A 21275-nucleotide genomic window follows, 5' to 3' on the forward strand; every position below is an offset into this window, starting at 1 on the left:
TTTGCACATAGTAAGTGCTTAAATGCCATTATTATTATTATTATTATTATCTATAGCAATATCCATCTATATATATAATTTATGTATCTCAAGATTCGGATAGGTATATATATATATATATATATTACTATAGCATTTGTTAAGCGCTATGTGCCAGGCACTTTACTAAGCGCTGGAGTGGAGACAAGCAAATCGAGTTGGACACAGTCCCTTTGCACATAGTAAGCGCTTAATAAATGCCATCATTATTATTATTATTATTATCCCAGCTCCTCCACTTGTCAGCTGTGTGACTTTGGGCAAGTCACTTCACTTCTTTGTGTGCCTCAGTTCCCTCATCTGTAAAATGGGGATTAAGACTGTGAGCCGCCCTAGGGACAACCTGATCACCTTGTAACCTCCCCAGCGCTTAGAAAGGTGCTTGGCACATAGTAAGAGCTTAATAAATGCCATTATTATTATTATTATTATTATTATTATTACTAAGTGCTCAATAAATAGGATTGATTGATTTAATGAATGAATGAATGAATCGTTAGCATGGTGAGCCCCAACAGACTGAGCTCCCTCCTTCCAATCCCCCTCTTCCCCCTCCCCATCCCCCCTGCCTTACCTCCTTCCCCTCCCCACAGTAACTGTATATATGTATATATGTTTGTACGTATTTATTACTCTATTTATTTAATTTATTTGTACCTATTTATTCTATTTATTTTATTTTGTTAATGTGTTTTGTTTTGTTGTCTGTCTCCCCCTTCTAGACTGTGAGCCCGCTGTTGGGTGGGGACTGCCTCTATATGTTGCCAACTTGGACTTCCCAAGCGCTTAGTACGGTGCTCTGCACACAGCAGGCGCTCAATAAATACGATTGAATGAATGAATATATATGTATATATGTTTGTACATATTTATTACTCTCTTTTACTTGTACATATTTATTCCATTTATTTTATTTTGTTAATATGTCTTGCTCTGTTGTCTGTCTCCCCCTTCTAGACTGTGAGCCCGCTGCTGGGTGGGGACAGTCTCTAGATGTTGCCAACTTGGACTTCCCAAGCGCTTAGTACAGTGCTCTGCACACAGTAAGCTCTCAATAAACATGATTGAATGAACGGAAGGGGCGTGGCCTGTTATGTGGGCGTGGCCAGAGTCCACGCGCAGGCGCAGTGTGCGGGAGGGGGCGTGACCGGATTCCCCGCGCAGGCGCAGAGCTAGGGGCCTGGACGGGGGCGTGGCCAGAGTCCCCGCGCAGGCGCCGTGCCAGGGGCCGGGACGGGGGCGTGGCCAGAGTTCCCGCGCAGGCGCCGTGTGAGGGGCCGGGATAGGCGCGTGTCCTGGGCCCGGGGGCGTGGCCGGAGTCTCCGCGCAGTAGCTGTGCCAGGGGCCGGGACGGGGGCGTGGCCAGAGTTCCCGCGCAGGCACCGTGCGCGGGGCCGAGATAGGGGCGTGCCCTGGGCTCAGGGGCGTGGCCGGAGTCTCTGCGCATGCGCCTTTCTAGGGGCCGGGACAGGGGCGTGGCCGGAATCCCCGCGCAGGCGCTGTGTGAGGGGCCGGGATAGGGGCGTGTCCTGGGCTCAGGGGCGTGACCGGAGTTCATGCGCATGCGCTGTTCTGGGGCCGGGACTGCGGCGTGGCCGGAGCCCCCGCGCAGGCGCTGTGTGAGGGGCCGGGGCAGCGGCACGGTCGGACTCCCTGCGCAGGCGCGGTGCGATGGGGGCGTGTCCTGGTACTGGGGGGCGTGGCCGGATCCCCCCGCGCATGCGCCTTCGGGTCGGGGGCGCGTGCCGTGGGCTGGGCTCCGTGCCCCTCGCGGGCCGTGCCACTGTCAGTCGTCGCCTGCCCGCAGGTGAGGTTCACGTCAGGGGCCCGCGGAGCCTGCACCCTCCTCCCCCTCCCCACAGCACCTATATGTATGTATATATGTTGCTACAGATTTATTACTCTATTCATTGATTTATTTCACCTGTACATATTTATTCCATTTATTTTATTCTGTTAATATGTCTTGTTCTGTACTACTCCCAGACTGAGCCCCCTCCTTCCTCTCCATCCCCCCATCTTACCTCCTTCCCTTCCCCACAGCACCTGTATATATGTATAGATGTTTGTACATATTTATTACTCTATTTATTTATTTATTTTACTGGTACATATCTATTCTATTTATTTTATTTTGTTAGTATGTTTGGTTTTGTTCCCTGTCTCCCCCTTTTAGACTGTGAGCCCACTGTTGGGTAGGGACCGTCTCTAGATGTTGCCAACTTGGACTTCCCAAGCGCTTAGTACAGTGCTTTGCACACAGTAAGTGCTCAATAAATTTGATTGATTGATTGATTGTTTCCCCCTTCTAGACTGTGAGCCCGCTGTGGGGTCGGGACCGTCTCTAGATGTTGCCAACTTGTACTTCCCAAGCGCTTAGCACAGTGCTCTGCACACAGTAAGCGCTCTATAAATACGATTGAATGATTGAATATATATGTATATATGTCTGTACATATTTATTACTCTATTGGTTCATTTTACTTGTACATATTTATTCCATTTATTTTTTTTTGTTAATATGTTTTGTTGTCTGTCTCCCCCTTCTAGACTGTGAGCCTGCTGTTAGGTAGGGACCATCTCTAATGTTGCCAACTTGTACTTCCCAAGTGCTTAGCACAGTGCCCTGCACACAGTAAGTGCTCAATAAATACGATTGAATGAGTGAATATATATGTATGTATGTTTGTACATATTTATTACTCCATTCATTTTACTTGTACATATTTATTCCATTTATTTTATTTTGTTAATATGTTTTTTTGTCTGTCTCCCCCTTCTAGACTGTGAGCATGCTGTTGGGTAGGGAGTGTCCCTAATGTTGCCAACTTGGACTTCCCAAGCACTTAATACAGTGCTCTGCACACAGTAAGCACTCAATAAATACAATTGAATGAATGTATATATGCTTGTACAGATTTAGTACTCTGTACTCTGATTTATTACACAGCTGTCAATTGGCGGACTGGGTTTTGAACCCATGACCTCTGACTCCAAAGCCCGGGCTCTTTTCACTGAGCCCTGCTGCTTCAAAGCCCTACTGAGAGGTCACCTCCTCCAGGAGGCCTTCCCAGACTGAGCCTTCTGCTTCCTCTCCCCCTCCCCACCCCCACACCTTACCTCCTTCCCCTCCCCACAGCACCTGTATATATAATAATAATAATAATAATGATGCATTTGATATGTGCTTACTATGTGCAAAGCATTGTTCTAAGCGCTGGGGAGGTTACAAGGTAATCAGGTTGTCCCACGTGGGGCTCACAGTCTTAATCCCCATTTTACAGATGAGGTAACTGAGGCACAGAGAAGTCAAGTGACTTGCCCAGAGTCACACAGCTGACAAGTAACAGAGCCGGGATTCTAACCCATCGCCCCTGACTCCAAAGCCCGTGCTCTTTCCACTGAGCCAAGCTGTTTCTCATAAACATATATATATATATATATATATATATATATATGTTTGTACATATTTCTCTATTTTTTTATTTGTTTTACTTGTACATATTTATTCCATTTATTTTATTCGTTAATATGTCTTGTTTTGTTGTCTGTCTCCCCCTTCTAGACTGTGAGCTCGCTGTTGGGTAGGGACCGTCTCTCTATGTTGACAACTTGTACTTCCCAGTCGCTTAGCACAGTGCTCTGCACAAGTAAGCGCTCAATAAATATGATTGAATGAATGAATATATATGTATATATGTTTGTACATATTTATTAATCTATTTTACTTGTACATATTTATTCCATTTATTTTATTTTGTTAATATGTTTTGTTGTCTGTCTCCCCCTTCTAGACTGTGAGCCCGCTGTTGGGCCGGGACTGTCTCTCTATGTTGCCAACTTGTACTTACCAAGCGCTTAGTACAGTGCTCTGCACACAGTAAGCGCTCAATAAATTCAGCGCTTAGAACAGTGCTTTGCACATAGTAAGCTCTTAACAAATGCCATCATTATTAATAAATACGAGTGGATGAATGAGTGAATAGGGACCGTTTCTCTGTGCTGCCAACTTGTACTTCCCAAGCGTTTAGTACAGTGCCCTGCACGCAGTAAACGCTCAATAAATACGATTGAATGAATGAATGAAAGGGTAGGGCAGCCCCATCGCCTCCCGCCTGAGGCTTGGCTCCCTGGCACCGAGCCCGGGCATCCTCGGACCACCTGCCCGCCAGCGCCAGCTTCCCCGGGCCAAGTCGGAAAGAGGTCAGCGGGGCAGGAGGGACCCACTCGCCTTGAGATTTAAAGCTTTTGAATATTTAGAACAGTGCTTGGCACATAGTAAGCGCTTAACAAATGCCATTATGATTATTATTAGGAGCTGGTCTGTGGTTAATAATAATGACAGTACTAGTTAAGCGCCTACTATGTGCCAAGCACTGTTCTAAGTGCTGGGGAGGTTACAAGGTGATCAGGTTGTCCCACGGGGGGGCTCACAGTCTTCATCCCCATTTTACAGATGAGGGAAGTGAGGCTCAGAGAAGTGAAGTGGCTTGCCCAGGGTCACACATTTAGCAAGTGGCGGAGTGGGGATTCGAACCCATAATAATAGTCGTAATAAATATGGCATTTATTAAGCACTTACTATGTGCAAAGCACTGTTCTAAGCGCTGGGGGAGTTACAAGGTGATCAGGTTGTCCCACGGGGGGCTCACCGTCTTCACCCCCATTTTACAGATGAGGGAACTGAGACTCAGAGAAGTGAAGTGGCTTGCCCAGGGTCACACAGCTAACAAGTGTTAGCAAGTGTTAACAAGTGTTAGGGAAGCAGCGTGGCTCAGTGGAAAGAGCCCGGGCTTTGGAGTCAGAGGTCATGGGTTCAAATCCCGGCTCCTCCAATTGTCAGCTGTGTGACTTTGGGCAAGTCACTAAACTTCTCTGGGCCTCAGTGACCTCATTTGGAAAATGGGGATTAAGACTGTGAGCCCCCCGTGGGACAACCTGATCACCTTGTAAACTCCCCAGCGCTTAGAATAGTGCTTTTCACATAGTAAGTGCTTAATAAATGCCATTTAAAAAAAAAAGTGGCTGAGGCAGGATTCGAACCCATGACCTTCAACTCCCAAGCCCGGACTCTTCCCACTGAGCCACGCTGCCTCTCTATGAATTGTGCAATTCATTCATTCATTCAATCATATTTATTGAGCGCTTACAGTGTGCAGAGCACTGCACTAAGCGCTTGGGAAGGACAAGTCGGCAACATATAGAGACGGCCCCTACCCAACAACGGGCTCACAGTCTAGAAGGGGGAGACAGACAATAAAACAAGTCGACAGGTGTCAATACCATCAAAATAGATAAATAGAATTATAGATATATACACATGGGTATATACGGGTATATATGCACATATTTGCAATGTAAAATAAAGATTAAAAAGTGGTCTTCTAAGCTGTAGGATAGGTCAGCAAGACCATGAAATTACTCTGTCACTTTGCCTGGAGCCTAGAAAGAGAGTGGAAGCAAGGATTCTTCAGGATCTCCTGTGTAAACAGGGTAAATTGGTGTCCTCTTTTACTTCCAACCCCCATCTCTATATCTAGAGATATGTCTATATTTACATATCTATTTATATATTCATTTATATTTATATCTATTTATTATATCCATTTGTATATCTATACATCTTTTTAAATAGGGTAAATTTGTGTCCCCTTTCTCTTCCAACCGCCCTCTCTAATAATAATAATGATGGCATTTGTTAAGCACTTACTATGTGCAGAGCACTGTTCTAAGCGCTGGGGGGATACAAGGTGATCAAGTTGTCCCATGTGGGGCTCACAGTTTTAATCCATAGAGAGATATATTCATTCATTCATTCATTCAATCGTATTTATTGAGCGCTTACTGTGTGCAGAGGACTGTACTAAGCGCATGGGAAGTACAAGTTGGCAACATATAGAGAGGGTCCCTACCCAACAGTGGGCTCACAGTCTAGAAGGGGGAGACAGAGAACAAAACAAAACCTATTAACAAAATAAAATAAATAGAATAAATATGTACAAATAAAATAGAGTAATAAATACGTACAAACATATATGCATATTTACGGGTGCTGTGGGGAGGGGAAGGAGGTAAGGCGGGGGGGAGGAGGGGGAGAGGAAGGAGGGGGCTCAGTGTGGGAAGGCCTCCTGGAGGAGGTGAGCTCTCAGCAGGGCTTTGAAGGGAGGAAGAGAGTTAGCTGGGCGGATGTGAGGAGGGAGGGCATTCCAGGCCAGGGGGAGGACGTAGTCCGGGGGTCGACGGCGGGACAGGCAAGGAGGAGGCCCAGTGAGGAGAGGAGCAGAGGGTGCGGGCTGGGCTGGAGACGGAGAGAAGGGAGGGGAGGTAGGAGGGGGCGAGGTGATGGACAGCCTTGAAGCTGAGGGTGAGGAGTTTCTGCCTGATGCATAGGTTGATTGGTAGCTACCGGAGTTTTTTGAGGAGGGGGGTAACATGCCCAGAGCGTTTCTGGACAAAGACAATCCAGGCAGCGGCGTGAAGAATGGATTGAAGTGGGGAGAGACAAGAGGATGGGAGATCGGAGAGGAGGCTGATACAGTAGTCCAGACGGGATAGGATGAGAGCTTGAATGAGCAGGGTAGCGGTTTGGATGGAGAGGAAAGGGCCGATCTTGGCAATGTTGCGGAGCTGAGCCCGGCAGGTTTTGGTGACGACTTGGATGTGAGGGGTGAAGGAGAGAGCGGAGTCGAGGATGACACCAAGGTTGCGGGCTTGTGAGACGGGAAGGATGGTAGTGCCGTCAACAGAGATGGGAGAGTCAGGGAGAGGGCAGGGTTTGGGAGGGAAGACAAGGAGTTCAGTCTTGGACACGTTGAGTTTTAGGTGGCGGGCAGACATCCAGATGGAGATGTCCTGAAGGCAGGAGGAGATGCGAGCCTGGAGAGAGGGGGAGAGAGCAGGGCCAGAGATGTAGATCTGGGTGTCATCATCTAGATGTAGTTAAACCCGGGGTTGGCAGGGATTGTCTCTCTTTATTGCTGAAATGTACTTTCCAAGAATTTAGTATAGTGCTCTGCACACACTAAGAGCTCACTAAATACAATTGAATGAAATATGGTTGAATGAATCTCTTCATCAAGATCCCTAGCAGCAGCCCCCACTGGAGGGCTTAGGTCCCAGATAAAAAAGAGGTGGGCACAATCCTCTTGCCTTCCCAGGAAATGTGTGATTGGTTTGGAGCCCCACAAAATTCAGTCCACTAGGTTTCATGTTTTGTCTTGAACCCCTTTCTCCTCTTCCCGAGGTAGCCCTGCCCTGTCCATGCGGGCATCCAGGAATTCCGGGAAGCAACGAGAACCCCATGGGAGCCTTTTGTATCTGCCTTTTCTTACTGTTCACGCTTGTTTGTGTCCTTCCTCTTTCCTGACGTCTGTTTCCTGCTGTAGCAGATTATTAGTGTGGCAGGGCTTTCTTAAGTGGTAGAAATGGTACAGCTATTAATTGTGGTACTTTTTATTTAGAAAAAAACTCTAGGAACAGAAAGGGAGAATTTGAATTGAATCCTTATCCTCTAGACTGAGCACAAGGGGTAAAGAATTGCTTGATTTGGGGAGGGAATATTTTGCCATTGCAGGCTTGTTATGGGCAAGGAGCATGTCTATCAAATGTAATATTGTATTCTTCCAAGCGCTTAATATATTGATCAGCACACTGTAAGCATTCAATAAATATGTCTGGTTGTCTGCAGGTGCAGAATTGGTGCTTTAGAACCATTTAACTGTAGTGTATTTTAGTCAGTACACTTTAGAGAAGCAGCATGGCTCAGTGGAAAGAGCATGGGCTTGAGAGTCAGAGATCATGGGTTCGAATCCTGACTCTGCCACTTGTCAGCTGTGTGACTGTGGGCAAGTCACTTAACTTCTCCGTGCCTGCTACCTCATCTGTGAAATGGGGATTAAGACTGTGAGCTCCATGTGGGGCGACCTGATCACCTTGTATCTACTCTAGTTCTTAGAAAAGTGCCTGGCACATAGGAAGCGCTTAACAAATACCATCATCATTATTATTATTATTACTACACCTCATCATTTTAAAAAAAATTCACCTCCTAAAGGAATCAGCATCAGATGTAGCCTGCAAATACTTCCAAAAGAAGGAGCTTTATTTGTAGGGAGTGAGGGGAAAGGCAAGGGAAGAATCAGTCATCAGTGGTACTCACTAAATGCTGTGTGCAGAGCAATCAATCAATCAATCAATCAATCGTATTTATTGAGCGCTTACTGTGTGCAGAGCACTGTACTAAGCGCTTGGGAAGTACAAGTTGGCAACATATAGAGACGGTCCCTACCCAACAGTGGGCTCACAGTCTAAAAGGGGGAGACAGAGAACAAAACCAAACATACTAACAAAACAAAATAAATAGAATAGATATGTACAAGCAAAATAAATAAATAAATAGAGTAATAAATATGTACAAACATATATACATATATACAGGTGCTGTGGGGAAGGGAAGGAGGTAAGATGGGGGAAGGAGAGGGGGACGAGGGGGAGAGGAAGGAAGGGGCTCAGTCTGGGAAGGCCTCCTGGAGGAGGGGAAATAAAGCAGTGTACTGAGCGCTACCAATAGAGTTGTTAAGCCCGATTTGCTCTCCTACTTCTTTCCCTCTACCCTCCCGTTCCCTCCCTGTTTTCTATTTGGCTCTTTGGGCTTGGTCTTTGCACGTGCCAGGAGACCGCGTGGAGCAGGCAAAAGAAAGAAGAAATCATACATGAGAGAAAGGTTTTCTGGTCAGCAACACTGACCCTCCCTGCTTTATCCTCTGCTCACTCCCCTGACCTTCTCCACCCTCCTTCCATCCCTAGACTGTGAGCCCACTGTCGGGTAGGGACCGTCTCTATATGTTGCCAGCTTGTACTTCCCAAGCGCTTAGTACAGTGCTGTGCACACAGTAAGCGCTCAGTAAATACGATTGAATGAATCTCTGGCTCTGCTTACACTGTGACTTTGGAGAGAACCTCACCGCTAGACCATAAACTCCGTTGTATGCTTCCACCGGCTTAGTACAGTGCTGTGCACACAGTAGGCACTCAGATACCATTGATTGATGTTTTTTTTAAATGGTATTTAAGTAGTTACTATGTATCAGGCACTGTACTAAGCACCTGATTGATTGAGGGGTAGCGAGACTACCCGAGGAGCAGCTCAGTATTTTCAGTTTCAGTTCTTATGTTTAAAGCAAATGCTTACTGGAAGCAAAGAGACTTCCCGTTTTAAACTTGTGATGGAGAATTCCTCGGTTTTCTTGCTTAGAGTGGACAAAGTACTGTAACTCTTGCAGTCTTTGTTCTTCCCCTGCCCCTTTTCTCTCATGCACAAGAATATGACTTGGTATATTAACAGAGTCTTTCCTCTAAGCCTTTTTTCAACCGGTGACTTATGTGATTTTTTTGTGTTCACAGAGAAAAGTGTTTCTGTATCTTGTGTCTGCCGCATTAACGCTTAGTGATAAAGAGCCTGGGAACCTTAAGAATTTACCCCCCTTGGCTGCTTTTCTCAGTGACATTTACGGAGAGATTTTCAAGTTCCAGTATAAGTTCCTGTCAGCATTTGTTACTCTATGTTGACGAATATAAAACCTTAAAAAAGAAGTGAATATCCTTCACTTAAATATTTTTAATTTTCCCAGAGTAAAGAGTGACTGAAAGTTCTTTGAAATTAGTTAGCCATAGGTGGCTAGAGGCCCCCTCTAAACTGTAAGCCCCATCCCCTTTTTTAAATGGCATTTGTTAAGCACTTTCGACTCATGCATTCATTCATTCATTCATTCAGTCGTATTTATTGAGCGCTTACTGTGTGCAGAGCACTGTACTGAGTGCTTGGGAAGTACAAGTTGGCAACATATAGAGACAGTTCCTACCCAACAGTTGCTCACAGTCTAGAAGGGGGAGACAGAGAACAAAATAAAACATATTAACAAAATAAAATAAATAGAATAAATATGTACAAATAAAATAAATAAATAAATAGAGTAATAAATACATTCAAAGATATATACATATATACAGGTGCTGTGGGGAGGGGAAGGAGGTAAGGCGGGGGGATGGGGAGGGAGAAGAGGGGGAGAGGAAGGAGGGGGCTCAGTCTGGGAAGGCTTCCTGGAGGAAGTGAGCTCTCAGTAGGGCTTTGAAGGGAATGACTTGGAATGCCTTGAAACACTTCCGATGTTTCAAGTACTACAAGTTTATCAGGTTGGACACAGTCTCTGTCCCACATGGGCTTCAAATTCTAAGTGGGAGGGAGGAGGATTTAATTCCCATTTTACAGATGAGGAAATTGAGGCACAGAGAAGTTAAGGGACTTGCCCGAAGTCACACAGCGAGCAGTTGGACCAGCAGGGATGAGATCCCCAGTCTTCTGACTCTCAGGCTCTTGCTGTTACCAGTTTCCCAAGCATTTAGTAAAGTGCTCAAACAGCACTGATGGATTAACTTACTGAGTTGTGTAGCAAGTCCAGAGTTGTCCAGGATAAAAATCCTGTCTCCTGTTCATCATCATCATCAATCGTATTTATTGAGTGCTTACTATGTGCAGAGCACTGTACTAAGCGCTTGGGAAATACAAATTGGCAACACATAGAGACAGTCCCTACCCAACAGTGGGCTCACAGTCTAAAAGGGGGAGACAGAGAACAAAACCAAACATACCAACAAAACAAAATAAATAGAATAGATATGTACAAGTAAAATAAATAAATAAATAAATAGAGTAATAAATATGTACAAACATATATACATATATACAGGTGCTGTGGGGAAGGGAAGGAGGTAAGATGGGGGGGATGGAGAGGGGGACGAGGGGGAGAGGAAGGAAGGGGCTCAGTCTGGGAAGGCCTCCTGGAGGAGGTGAGCTCTCAGCAGTTGAGTTCAATCAGTCAATCAATCAGTGATATTAATTGAGCACTTACTGTGTACTAAGCACTTGGGAGAGTACAGTAGAACAGAATAGCAGTTTACATTCCCTGCCCACAGCAAACTGACCGTCTAGAGGGATGAGGTTACAGCAGTTTCTGGGAGAGCAGCCTGAGAGGCCCCAGATGGTGTAGCTGAAACAGAGTTTAGGAAATATGAACGAACAATCTCTCTTTATTTTCACCAATTTTGTAAAGAAAGTCGTGATTGTGCACTTGTTCCTCTTTTTTTCCCAGATTGAAAATGTGGTCATTAGGCATAGCGGTGTGCTGGATCCTTGCAGTTGGCCTTTCCGAGTGTCATCTAAGAAAGCAGAAAAATGTGGATCCTGAAACGTCCATGAATGTCGTAAGTTCTGCATTTGGAAAATGAAACTGTGGCAAGGGTCGCACATGGAACTACTTCCTATGGTCACGTTGGTATGGTTTATGGAAGCTGTTTTGCTAAATACTTATTAGTTCAGTTATTGTGGCCAAAAATAAGTGACAAATTGACTCTAGCCCTGTTACAACATTTTGCCTTCATTAACAGTCTGTGAAAGAAATATTTTGTTTTCTATCTGGAGTTTGTTTTCACCTTACCACACTTTTTCTTAGAAATGATCCTGTTTGAATTGGCAGTCCTTGTTTTCCAGTGGTGTTTGTTTAGCACTTTGTCAGGCACTGTATTAGTGCTGGGGTAGGTACAAGATAATCAGGTTGGACACAATCCATGTCCCAAATGGGGCTCACAGCCTTCATCCCCATTTTGCAGATGAGGGAACAGGTACAGAGAAAGGAAGTGACTAGCCCAAGGTCACACATCAGACAAGTGGCGGAGCTAGAATTAGAACCCAGGGCCTTCTGACTATCAGCCCTGTGCTCTATCCACTAGGCAACACAACCCCTCCTTGTTCCTGGAGGTAGAAGAAAACCAGGCTGGCATGGATCAGTTAAAAGAACCTCTAAATTGCTAATCATTTAAATCCTCTCCTACCAAATGTTTTTTTTACCAGCAGTGAAATGGAGAAGGAGAAACAAAAGTCTAATTGTGAGGGCGGGGGTGGTGGGAAGAGAAAGAGAGTGAGTGTGTGTGTGTGTGTGTTTTTGTTCCTTCTGAGTATAGGGCCTGGGCGGACTCCTACATCCTAATTTATTCATTTTAATGTCCATCTCCCCCTCTAGACTGTAAGCTCATTGTGGGCAACGAGCATGTCTCTCTCCCAAGCACTTAGTACAGTGTTCTCTGCACACAGTAAGTGCACAATAAATACCATTGATTGACTGAATGATTCCCATATTGGATAATCACTTGTAGAGTTTAGAGGTTGAGAAATCCCTGAGGTGGGAGAGCGGAGATATTGAGATCTGTGGTTATGACTGTGCTGCAGGTCACAGGTGCTAACTCTGTATTTTTAATGTGGTGGACTTTTAGATGGGAGAAAGCGGCCAGGGATCAGGGATAGCAGGTGGCCTGCTGAAGAACCAGTAGGGCAGAAAGAAAAATTAGGGGTCTTTTCAATCCTGTATAGAAGCCCCTAGGTCCAATGGGGATAATAATAATAATAATAATTTTGGTATTTGTTAAGCGCTTACTATGTGCCAAGCACTGTTCTAAGCATGGGGGGAGATACAAGGTAATCAGGGTGTCCCACGTGGGGCTCACGGTCTTCGTCCCCATTTTACAGATGAGGTAACTGAGCCACAGAGAAGTGCCCAGAGTCACACAGCTGACAAGTGGCGGAGGTGGGATCAAAATAATCAGGTTGGACACGGTCCATGTCCCTCCAGGGGCACACTGTCTTAATCTCCATTTTTCAGGGGAGGGAACTGAGGCCCAGGGAAATGATGTGACTTGCCCAAAGTCACACAGCTGATAAGTGGTGAGGTGGGATTAGAACCCACGACCTCGGATTCCCAAGCCCGCATCCTTTCCACTGAGCCACGCTACTTCTCAGAATGAGTAGACTATAAGTCCACTGTAATGATAACAATAATAATAATGGCATTTATTAAGCGCTTACTATGTGCAAAGCACTGCTAAGCACTGGGGAGGTTACAAGGTGATCAGGTTGTCCCCCGGGGGTTCGCAGTCTTAATCCCCATTTTCCAGATGAGGTAACTGAGGCACAGAGAAGTTAAGTGACTTGCCCAAAGTCACACAGCTGACAGTTGGAGGAGCCGGGATTTGAACCCGTGACCTCTGACTCCAAAGCCCAGGCTCTTTCCACTGAGCCACGCTGCGGGAGCATGTCTGCCAACTTTGTTGTATTGTAATAATTACTATTATTATTATTATGATTATTGTTCAGTGCTTGCTATGTGTGAAGCACTGTTTCAAGCACTGGAGTCAGTCAGGTTGGACACAGTCCCCGTCCCACATGGGGTTCAAAGTCTAGGAGGGAATAGGATTGAATCCCCATTTTACAGATCTGTAACTGAGGCCAGAGAAGTGAAGGAACTTGCCCAAGGTCACACAGCAGACTATAATAATAATAATAATGATGGCATTTATTAAGCGCTTGCTATGTGCAAAGCACTGTTCTAAGCACTGGGGAGGTTACAAGGTGATCATGGTGTCCCACGGGGGACTCACAGTCTTAATCCCCATATTACAGATGAGGTCACTGAGGCACAGAGAAGTTAAGTGACTTGCCCAAAGTCACACAGCTGACAACTGATGGAGCCGGGATTTGAACCCATGACCTCTGACTCCAAAGTGCATGCTCTTTCCACTGAGCCGTGGTAGGATTGGGATGAAAACCCAGGTCCTCTTGCTCCCAGGCCCGGGCTCTCTCCATTAGGCCACACTGCTTCTCCCAAGCGCTCAGTACAGTGCTCTGCACCCAGTGAGCACTCAATGAATACTGTAGACGGGAGCAAGCGGCCAGGGCTTAGAGGTAGCAGGTGGCCTCTGAAGAACCAACAGGTCAAAACAGACAATTTGGGGTCTTTCCAACCCTGTAAGAAGCCCCCCAGGTCCTGTGGGAGATGCAGAATGAGTAGACTCTAAGCTTGTTGTGGGCAGGGAACGTGTCTGCCAACTCTGTTGTATTGTAATAATAATAATAAAAATAATAATGACATTTGTTAAGCGCTTACTACGTGCGAAGCACTGTTCTAAGCGCTGGGGGGATACAATGTGATCAAGTTGTCCCACGTAGGGCTCACAGTCTTAATCCCCATTTTTACAGATGAGGTAACTGAGGCGCAGAGAAGTTAAGTGACTTGCCCAAGGTCACACAGCAGACTTGTGGTGGAGCCTGGATTCGAACCCACGACCTCTGACTCCAAAGCCTGGGCTTTTCCCACTGAGCCACGCTGCTTCTCTGTAGTCTCCCAAGCGCTTAGTACAGTGCTCTGCACACAGTAAGCGCACAATAAATAATGGCATTTGTTAAGTGCTTACTATGTGCAAAGCACTGTTCTAAGCTCTGGGGAGGTTACAAGGTGATCAGGTTGTCCCTCCGGGGGCTCACAGTTTTAATCCCCGTTTTACAGATGGGGTAACTGAGGCACAGAGAAGTCAAGTGACTTGCCCAAAGTCACACAGCTGACAGTTGGTGGAGCCGGGATTTGAACCCATGACCTCTGACTCCAAAGCCCGGTCTCTTTCCACTGAGCCATGCTTGAATGATTGTTCCACTGGCCATCTTTTTCAGGATCCTTTCCTTGCTCTATTACTTTATTACTCTATTTATTTATTATTACTCTATTTATTACTCTTTTAATTTTTTTATTACTCTATTACTCTTTATTATTACTCTATTTTATTTGTACATATCTATTCTATTTATTTTATTTTGTTAATATGTTTTGTTTTGTTCTCTGTCTCCCCCTTCTAGACTATGAGCCCACTGTTGGGTAGGGACCGTCTCTATATGTTGCCAACTTGTACTTCCCAAGCGCTTAGTACAGTGCTCTGCACACAGTAGGCGCTCAATAAATTCGATTGATTGATTGCTCACATTTTCCTTTCCACCCTGCAGAGCGAGATCATCTCTCACTGGGGATACCCCAGCGAAGAGTACAAAGTAATGACGGAAGATGGATATATTCTAAATGTTAACAGAATTCCTCGTGGGAGGCTGAACTACTGGAGAAAAGGTTTGCATTTTTCCTCTGGGGAAAAAATAAGGACTCTTGGAAATGACGGTGTTTCTCGAATTCTTACACCTTTCACAGGGTGCATCCCGTAATATAGTGAGAGATCCCACTGGTCGTTATTTTTGAACGAAGGTCTGAAAATGATAACATTTCAGGTGGAATAATGAGGTTTTCTAGGGAAAATTAGTTGACTGCTATGAAATGGTTTTTTTTGTCTTTTGTCATCTCTCTGGAAAAGGGAACAAAACAAAAATCGTTTATTCTTTTTTTGAATGGAATGGTATTTGTTAATAGCAATTAATAATAATTCTGGCGTTTAAGCACTTACTACGTGCCATGCTCTGTACTAAGAGCTGGGGTAGATCAATCAATCAATCGTATTTATACAAGCTAATCGGGTTGGGCACATTCCCCGTCATACCGGGTGCTAACAGTCTTAATCCGATTTTCCAGATGAGGGAACTGAGGCCCAGAGAAGTGAAGTGACTTGCCCCAGGTCACCCAGCAGGCGTGTGGCGGAGCCAGGATTAGAACCCAGGTCCTTCTGACTCCTGTGCTGTATCTATTAGGCCATGTCTAATTTTAATGTGATGCAGTGGTTGTTGGATCAGTCGTTGGCTCCCTGATGGTAGGAGTTGCTTATCATTTTAGGATTCAGCCCAAGTGAAGGCAGTGATGTAGGTCATCACTAGAGGTCTGCCATGGCTGATGGATGGCTCTTTTAGTGCTACATAAATTGTCTGATTATATCTCAGAATGGTCGATAAGGGTACGACCAGTTATGAAATCATACAGGACTTTGTTAGTAGATCAGGCCAGTGGTCTCCCCAATCCAGATTACTGTGTTTGTCCGAGTTAGTAGGATGCTTGGAGAAACTGTGTGCCGGTCACCTTCCTTGAAATGCAACCATGTAGTTAGGGACGGATCCTAGAGCATCCCTAATTTTCTGTGTTCCTCGTTTTCCCTCTCTTATCCTCTTTTGTGCCATTCACATATGAATTTGTCCACATCCCCCATGAACTATGCTTTTAGCCTATGCAGCTTCCTGAACTTGGCACTTATTTGCTCACCCAGAGACTTCCCTGTTAAAATTCAGGAAGTGAAGTCTGTGGGTGAACAGACAGTCTCGTGGGAAAAGCACGGGCCTCAGAGGCAGAGGACTTGGATTCTAATCTGCTGATTGCTGTGTGGTGTTGGGTAAGTCACTGAACTTCCCCGTGCCTGAGTTTCCTCATTTGTAAAATGGGTATTAACTACCTTCTCGCCCTCCTCCTTAAGACTGTGAGCCCCATGCTAGACAGGAACTGTGTCCAACCTGATAACCGTATATCTACCCCAGCTCTTAAAACAGTGCTTGACACATTGTAAGCGCTCAACAAATACCATAACTTAACTGAATACACGTGGAGAGCCTTCTGTTGATTCCACTCTAGTTTCCTAGTGGGAAGATACGGAGTCTGACGTACTGAGTATATCCAAATAGTGGAAATGAAGAAAAGCCTGGATAACAACTGGTAACAGGAAAATTCAGCCAAAAAAAATAAAATAAGTGAAATAAACAGATATACACACTGGAGAAGCTGTATGGCCTACTGGATAAAGCACGGGTCTGGGTTCTGTCCCACTGCTACCACTTGTCTTCTCTGTGACCTTGGGCACTTCAGTTCTCTGGGCCTCAGTTCCCTCATCTGTAAAATGGGGATTAAAACTGTAATTCCCCTTGTGGATGGGGACTGTATTCAACCCACTCTGTTTGTATCCACCCCAGCGCTTAGTCCTGTGCTTGGCGTATAGTAAGCTCTTAAAAAATGCCGTTATTGTTATTAGTGCAAAGGGAGGCTGATGGGATGAACTGACTGGAGGAGATGGGAATAAATTAGGGAAGGCTTCCTGGAGGAGGTGGGGTAGGGAGGTAGGAAGCGACGTGGTCTGCTGGATTGGAAGGGGGAGGGAGTTTGAGGTGGGGGACGGGGCTTGGCCAGTTGATTGGAGATAGGAGAGTCCAGCTGGGAGGTTAGGGTGGGTTGAGTGAAGAGTGTGAGCTGTAGGGTAGAGAATGAAAAGATCGAAAGTGTTGAAGCTAACACCCTAGAGTTTCTTTTTGATGTGGATCAGTCAGTCATTTATTGAGCACTCATTGTCCAAGGAACACTGTACTAAGTGCTTGGGACCATACAGAATAACGGAGTCGGTAGAGACGTTCCGTGCCCACAACAAGAGAAATGGGTAGCCTCTGGAGGTTCTTGAGAAGGAGCGTGGCTCAGTGGAAAGAGCACAGGCTTTGGAGTCAGAGGTCATGGGTTCAAATCCCGGCTCCGCCACTTGTCAGCTGGGTGACTTTGGGCAAGTCACTTCACTTCTCTGGGCCTCAGTTACGTCATCTGTAAAATGGAGATTAAGACTGTGAGCCCCCCATGGGACAACCTGATCACCTTGTAACCTCCCCAGCGCTTAGAACAGTGCTTTGCACGTAGTAAGTGCGTAATAAATGCCATTATTATTATTATTATTATTATTAACACAGGCCTGGGAGTCAGAAGGACCTGGGTTCTAATCCCGGCTCCACCCCATGTCTGCTGTGCAGCCTTGGGCAAGCCACTTCACTTCTCTGGGCCTTGGTAACCTCATCTGTAAAATGGGGATGAAGACTGTGAGCCCCATGTGTAACATGGACTGTGTCCAACCGGATTAATTTGTACCTACCCCAGTGCTTAGAACAGTGCTCAACACATAGTAAGCACTTAACAAATACCATTATTATTATTATTATTTTCATGTGGAGAAAATTTGGAGATAAGATGAGATCAGAGATTGTAGTGGAGGTGAGAAGTTGGGGCTGGTGAGTCGTAGCTGAAGCCATGTGATCGGATGAGTTCTCTGAGGAAATAAATGTGGGGGATAAGGGAGAAAGAAAACCTATAACAGAGCCTTGTGGGATCCTTATAGTTAAAAGGGAGAAGGAGTGCTTATAGCAGTGCTTTGCACACAGTAAGCGCTTAATAAATTCATTTATTCATTAATTCAGTCGTATTTGTTGAACACTTACTGTGTGCAGAGCACTGCACTAAGTGCTTGGGAAGTACAAGTTGGCAACATATAGAGACCGTCCCTACCCAACAGTCTAGAAATGCCATCATTATTATTATTATTATTATTATTATTGTAAGATCTAATATATGATACTGAGAAACAAAGGGGTTTTTTTGCTGTTGGTTTGTTGTTTTTAATTATATTTGCCAAGTGCTTACTATGTGCCAAGCCCTGGGATAGATACAAGACAATCAGATTGGACACAGTCCCTGTCACACATAGGGCTCAAACTCCCCATTTTACAGATAAGGTAATTGAGGCAACGGAGATGGGAAGAGACTTGCCCAAGGTCACACAGCAGACAGGTGGTGGAGGCGGGATTAGAACCCAGGTCCTTTCGAGTCCCAGGCTGCCGCTCTGTCCTCTGGATGAGAAGAGCACCAGGAGAGAACCGTGCCAGTGAAGCCAAGGTCAGAGTTCCTAGCAGAAGAAAGTCCGCAATATTGAAGGCAATAAGATGAGGACAAAGAGGAGTCCATTAGACTTGACTAAAAAGAGGTTATAGGAGGCCTGTGAGTGCACACAGTGAGCGCTCAATAAATACGATTGAATGAATGAATCAATCAATCATATTTATTGAGCACTTACTGTGTGCAGAGCACTGTACTAAGTGCTTGGGAAGTACAAGTTGGCAACATATAGAGACAGTCCCTACCCAACAGTGGGCTCACAGTCTAAAAGGGGGAGACTTTTATGTTTTCAGTTTTATGAAACTGAACATACATGTTGATATTTTTCTATGGAAAAAAAGACGTGCCTCTCACCCAGAGATCCAGACCAAGATGAGTTAGATGTGAACGATCAGGTCAGAGGCTCGGATATTTGCACTCAGAGCACCTGTTCAACAGCAGGGTGCTGTAGCGGTACAATTAACAAAACGCTCAGCACAGTTTCACTCCACGCTCCCTGTGCCAACTCGTCTGCAGATCCTTCTCCAAAGACAAAAGCCAAAAAACAAAAAAAAAGAAGCCCAGCGAAGAAAAGAATGAATGAGATGAATGAATGAATCCTCAATGCAGTGCCTGGCACCTAGTAAGCGCTTAACAAATGCCATTATAAGTATTATTATTATTATTAACCAGGTGAGACACAGTCTTACACAGCGGATATGATTGCTGTAGTGGTTACTATTTCTCTCTAGACTGTAAGCTCGTTGTAGGCATGGAATGTGTCTGTTGTTGTAATGTACTCTCCCAAGCACTTAGTACAGTGTTCTGTAGCCAAAAAGGGGCTCTGTAAATACAACTGACTGACTGGCTAGAGCACAAAGGATCTGGGTTCTAATCCCAGCTCCACCACTTGTCTGCTCTGTGTCTTTGGGCAAGGCACTTCACTTCTGTGCCCCAGTTACCGCATCTGTAAAATGGGAATTAATTAAAATGGTGAGCCGATCTACTTGTCTGCTCTGTGTCTTTGGGCAAGGCACTTCACTTCTGTGCCCCAGTTACCGCATCTGTAAAATGGGAATTAATTAAAGTGGTGAGCCGATCTACTTGTCTGCTCTGTGTCTTTGGGCAAGGCACTTCACTTCTGTGCCCCAGTTACCGCGTCTGTAAAATGGGAATTAATTAAAATGGTGAGCCGATCTACTTGTCTGCTCTGTGTCTTTGGGCAAGGCACGTCACTTCTGTGCCCCAGTTACCGCATCTGTAAAATGGGAATTAATTAAAATGGTGAGCCGATCTACTTGTCTGCTCTGTGTCTTTGGGCAAGGCACGTCACTGCTGTGCCTCAGTTACTGCATCTGTAAAATGGGAATTAATTAAAATGGTGAGCCGATCTACTTGTCTGCTCTGTGTCTTTGGGCAAGGCACTTCACTTCTGTGCCACAGTTACCGCATCTGTAAAATGGGAATTAATTAAAATGGTGAGCCGATCTACTTGTCTGCTCTGTGTCTTTGGGCAAGGCACTTCACTTCTGTGCCACAGTTACCGCATCTGTAAAATGGGAATTAAAATGGTGAGCCGATCTATCCTGTATCTACCCCAGTGCTGAGTACAGTGCCTGACACATGGTAAGTGTGTAGAAGTAATCTTCTAGACTGTGAGCCCAGTGTTGGGTAGGGCCCGACTCTATATGTTGCCAAATTGTACTTCCCAAGCGCTTAGTACAGTGCTCTGCACACAGTAAGTGCTCAATAAATAAATGAGTGAATGTAATTCCTTTAGGGCAAAATGTGAGAAAACCAGGTTGCAGGAGATTGAGAAGGGAGCTGTTGGAGATTAAGAGAAGGCAGTGGATGTGCACAGCCCGTTCAAGGAATTTGGATAAGAACAACTGCAGAGAAGCTGGTCACGGAGAACGGAGAAATAGCCGAGATATAATTCAACTTCTCCACAAATAGGGCTCAACAGAAACAGTGACAAGGTTCAATCCCAAGGGTAACAAGCAGACAGTGAAATGGGAAGCAGAGAAGTAGTGAGAGGAGACTTCGAAACAAACTAAAATAAACTGAGGGGCAGAGCAGCGAACAGGAGAAAGTTGGTTAAATGAACTCAATCTACATGGATTGAGCCGGTCTGCAATAGAGCCCTTTTAAAAGATTCACATAGAAAAGATCGTAATGCTCTGTGGATCACAGCGAGGATTTTTGGATGTGGGCTTTACCTCTGAGGAGAAAAATGCTTTAAAATTTCGGTTCCGTAATTCCAGGTCTTGCCCTTTAAAACAGTGCACTTGATGAGTCAGACCTCGATGGTAAAAGTAACAGTGAAACACATTCCAAAATAAACAGTGGTTCGGTGATCTTGTGATCCGTCAGCCACCCAGCCACTCTGAGCGGGTATGGAAATAGGAAGAGGAAATCATTTCGCTGGGAATTGTTGCTTTTTTTGTTAAGCAAAGAACAGGCCCGTGCTCTGTCCGCTATTCTCGACTTTTACTGTGGGCAAATTGGCCTAGGGAAGCTCTCTTCCCCATTCCCCCCAGCTCAGTCGATCGATCGGTAGTATTCCACTGAGCCATGCTGCTTCTCTATGTTTGTATATATGTTATATATGTATATATGCTATATATGTTTGTACATATTTATTCTATTTATTTTATTTTGTTGCCAACTTGTACTTCCCAAGCGCTCAGTACAGTGCTCTGCACACAGTAAGCGCTCAATAAATACGATTGATGATGATGATTTTGTTAATATGTTTTG

The 21275-nt window shown here is 45.2% G+C and overlaps 1 protein-coding gene across 3 annotated transcripts in view; it reads left to right on the forward strand.

The window, feature by feature from the left end:
* The first annotated feature begins 1739 nt into the window (after nt 1-1739).
* Nucleotides 1740-21275, forward strand: part of LIPA (lipase A, lysosomal acid type) — a 58777-nt gene continuing 39241 nt past the window's right edge. The window contains exons 1-3 of one of the 3 annotated variants that reach the window (XM_038743813.1): nt 1740-1910; nt 11187-11298; nt 14918-15035. In XM_038743813.1, the coding sequence (XP_038599741.1) occupies nt 1759-1910; nt 11187-11298; nt 14918-15035 (382 nt within the window). In that variant the 5' untranslated portion in view covers nt 1740-1758. Of the gene's footprint in view, nt 1911-3902; nt 3920-11186; nt 11299-14917; nt 15036-21275 lie in introns of those variants that run through there. The other 2 variants (XM_038743814.1, XM_038743815.1) reach the window with 2 other exon arrangements.

This window comes from Tachyglossus aculeatus, chromosome 3, assembly GCF_015852505.1.
Source record: "Tachyglossus aculeatus isolate mTacAcu1 chromosome 3, mTacAcu1.pri, whole genome shotgun sequence".
Lineage (NCBI taxonomy): Eukaryota > Metazoa > Chordata > Mammalia > Monotremata > Tachyglossidae > Tachyglossus > Tachyglossus aculeatus.